At 44.4% G+C, this 3578-nt stretch overlaps 1 protein-coding gene across 1 annotated transcript; it reads right to left on the reverse strand.

The window, feature by feature from the left end:
* Positions 1 to 2200: 2200 nt before the first annotated feature.
* On the reverse strand, positions 2201 to 3553 carry sox3 (SRY-box transcription factor 3). Its single transcript, XM_020509849.2, has 2 exons — positions 2615 to 3553; positions 2201 to 2306 (listed from the first exon to the last, which is right to left on the reverse strand). Exons 1-2 carry the CDS (start codon positions 3482 to 3484, stop codon positions 2265 to 2267), a joined length of 912 nt encoding a protein of 303 aa, XP_020365438.2. The 5' UTR covers positions 3485 to 3553; the 3' UTR covers positions 2201 to 2264.
* Positions 3554 to 3578: the final 25 nt, after the last annotated feature.

Consider the following 3578-nt stretch of genomic DNA (forward strand, 5'->3'; position numbering starts at 1 on the left):
TCCCAGTTTAATTAGCGTTTGTCTCTTCATTAGCTTGTGTCGGTTTTTTTGTGTTCTGTTGTAGAGATAGTGGGGCAACGTCAGAGCTAATGGTTTTTTTCTTTAGCCAAGAAAAATAGTTATTGTTTCCACAACTAACCAACTCCTGCGGTTAAAGCGCTGCCGTTAATATAATGAGCTTGAATGGACATTCCACAAGTTTTGTCAGTTTTACTTGCACGCGAAGCGGCCTCGTGAAAAGGGCAGTATCACAAAATATCCAAAATCTCCGGCATGTAGCAAAAACAAAACAAGATGTTCTCTGTGTGAAAACGGTAAAAAAAATGAAAACAGGAATGGGTATGAAATATAACGGGCAGGTAAATCTCCTCAGAGCTTCTGGGGGAAGTTAGAAGAGCATCCCAATTCTAGTTCTAAAAAGGTCTGTGCATCGAATTACCACCCATTTTAAAGCTAGCTAAAAGATTAAAAATACTTCGGGAGTGATAAAGGCATGATGCATTCTTTTTATAAACTATTTCAAATAGAGAAATTAATTTCACTTATTGAAATCAGTTCTTGAAATGAAATGCAGTTCGTGATCAACTTCTTTTTAAAAAAAAATTGGTCCCAGCTACAATTAATATCATGCCCACCTCCAGAGTCCCGGCCATTTGCACTCCTCGAGTAAGAGTCAAGAGAACAAGTATTCTCTTATTCAGACCGAATGAGAAAGGACAGGCTTTGAGATTAAAGGATGCGCTCGACAAGGCCAGAAACCTACGGGGTACAGGTAGCGTTTGCAGAGGGAGAACAAAATGACTTGCTTTTTTGTGAGGATGGGAATGCCTGACGCTGCTCCGAAAGCCCAGGCAGAGAGGATGAGAGTCTGTGAATTCAGGGAGGAAAGGTGGGGGCAGAATAACCTGTACTCTGATAAAGAGACAAGAGCACGGTCCATGATTTCTGCGGTTTTACACACACACACAACACGCACACAAAGCTCAGACTTCAGTGCAAGTTACACTAATCAATAAATTGCAAAAAAGCTCTTGGTCTAAATGGCACTCCCCACGAGAAACTGGAGCGAATGATTACCGAGAATGTTCGTTTGAGAGACAAATTGAAAAAGATAAGTCGGGCTCAGTGAGATTTTTTTTTTTAAAAAGTGAAACCACTTGTTGCACTCTTTCTGGGTTGAGCGAGTTTAAACTGGGGGTTACAGACAATCCGTATTTCGAGGCTGGGTGCCTTCTGGTAATTTGAAGTGTTTCAACGGTTTCAAATCGAGCTTTAAATCCGACCCTAACAAATTGTTTAAAGAACAAATTAACAAAGGCTAGCTAGAGTTGAATTGTATGATTTTTAATTCGTCTAACTAAACCAGCTGCTAAGCGAGGCACAATTGCAACCGATTGTCACTTGTTAGCGCTCGTTATCAGTTCGTTATCAGCGACAGGAAAGGGGGGGCGTTGTCGGGATGACAGAATTGCACCTTCAATCTCGAAGAATAAGGAAATTTTAACTATGTCTTTCAACAGTCAGTGGTTTTAAATGGAGCGCGCAGCCCGCCATCCAGGAACAAAATTCCAAATCTAAATCTTAACATTGTTTTCCCCATCGCTCCTTTAAGTTAAAAGTCTGCAGAAATTTCTGTTTTTTTTAATAAAAGATCCGCCTGATTACTTTTAAGGCATAAAATATTCATCGCTTCAGAAAGAATCACCAGCAGTTCCAATACAATAATCCGGGCCGCGTGTCTTTTTCTTTGTAAAAAAACCAAAATTTATTCAACCTCAGTTCAGGAACAAGAGCCGGAGATTTTTTTTAATTATAAAGAAAACTTATTAGTAAACTAGAACATCTGCTCAATATATAGTTACTCAATCGACATGGTAGATACTGCCACCATTTAAAAACACAAATCCCAGAAACCGGGAGTAGGGTCTAGATACAGCTTAAAACGTTCACAAGCGTCAGAAAAGATGTAACACAAAATACTATAAATTAAAACTCTTGCGTTGCGACCCGCACTCTTAAAACCTAAAAAAAAATCAAGGGAGAGGGCCAAACAGGTTAAAAACAAACCCTACAAAAATGGTATAATTTTTCCGCATGGTTTTGAAACAAGCTGAATGACACATTAAAAGTTATTTACAGATACAAGGAATTAGGTAAACATTTTCCAAACTCTTCCCCACCCCCCCTTCCCCTCGCAGTTCCGCTGCCTGCAAATCTGATGGCATTAGAAGTCCCAAAAAAGGCTTTAATATAAAATTCGGCATCTAAAAGGAGTCTCGCCCGTGTAGAAACGTTGATTGTCTCAACTGGAGAGAGAAGAGGAGAAACTTCAGCATTCAGAAACCAATTTCTTAAAAAAGATTCTTTAAAAGGTTGTTATGCCGCGGACAGCGTCCTTCAGATAGAGATCTTTCTCTCTCTCTCACTCACACATACACACACACATACGCACACACACACAAACCACAACATTTTCAATCTGATCGGGGACAGGGTGGAATAACATGCCGCTTAAATGTCTGTACAAATCGGGCCGAGTTTGGGTTGTTTGTGTGCGTGTGTTTATTAAATGTCGCTTTGCTTAGATGTGAGTTAGGGGTACTGTTCCACTCACCCCTGTGCCGGGTATAGCTGTATTCTGATAGTGTTGGTGAACACTGTGCAGTCTGCTGCTCTGAGCGGACGGGTCTCCTGTATCTCCTCCTGGAGGGAGATACATACTAATCATGTCCCGGAGATCCCCCAGGCAGGCTCCCCGGGAGTGGGACGTGAGCGGGGGAGGGGTGGTCGGCTCTGTTTTCACCATGGAGCTCAATGAATTCTGTTGCCCGTAAGCCGGGGACATGCTGTAGGTAGAGGCGGCGTTCATGTAGCTCTGGGCGCTGGACATCATGGGGCTGTACTGCAGGCTGGCCATCTCGTAGCGGTGCATCTGCTGGATCTGGGGGCTGTTGATCCCTGGATGTTGGGAATAAGCCAACTGGTCCTGCATGAGCGGGTACGTCCCGTTGGCCCAGCCGTTCATGTGAGAGTAGCTCTCCATTCTCGGGCTTGCTCCCACGCTGCTATTCACGGGCACTGCCCCCGGAGAGAGCAGCCCGCCGGGGAGGGAGTATTTGTCCTTTTTGATGAGGGTTTTGGTTTTCCGCCGCGGTCTGTATTTGTAATCCGGGTGTTCCTTCATGTGCAAAGCCCGGAGCCTCTTGGCTTCGTCAATGAACGGCCGCTTCTCGGAATCAGACAGAAGTTTCCAGTCGGCTCCGAGTCTCTTACTAATCTCAGAGTTGTGCATCTTCGGGTTTTCCTGAGCCATCTTCCTCCTCTGGCCCCGGGACCACACCATGAACGCGTTCATGGGCCTTTTCACGCGGTCTGGGTTCGCTCCCGGATTCTTGCTGTTGTTCCCCGGAGCGGAGCTGCCGAGTGTACCCGTGTTGGACTGGGAAGCTGCCGGCTTCAGCTCGGTTTCCATCATACTATACATTGGAGCTTCTCCGAGTAGACAGCACAAGCTAGGAGCGAAAAAAAACAACAAAACAAAAAAAAAGCACACACAAATGAAGAGGAAAGTGGGGGGG

Source organism: Rhincodon typus, chromosome 14 (genome assembly GCF_021869965.1).
Source record: "Rhincodon typus isolate 14 chromosome 14, sRhiTyp1.1, whole genome shotgun sequence".
Taxonomy (NCBI): domain Eukaryota; kingdom Metazoa; phylum Chordata; class Chondrichthyes; order Orectolobiformes; family Rhincodontidae; genus Rhincodon; species Rhincodon typus.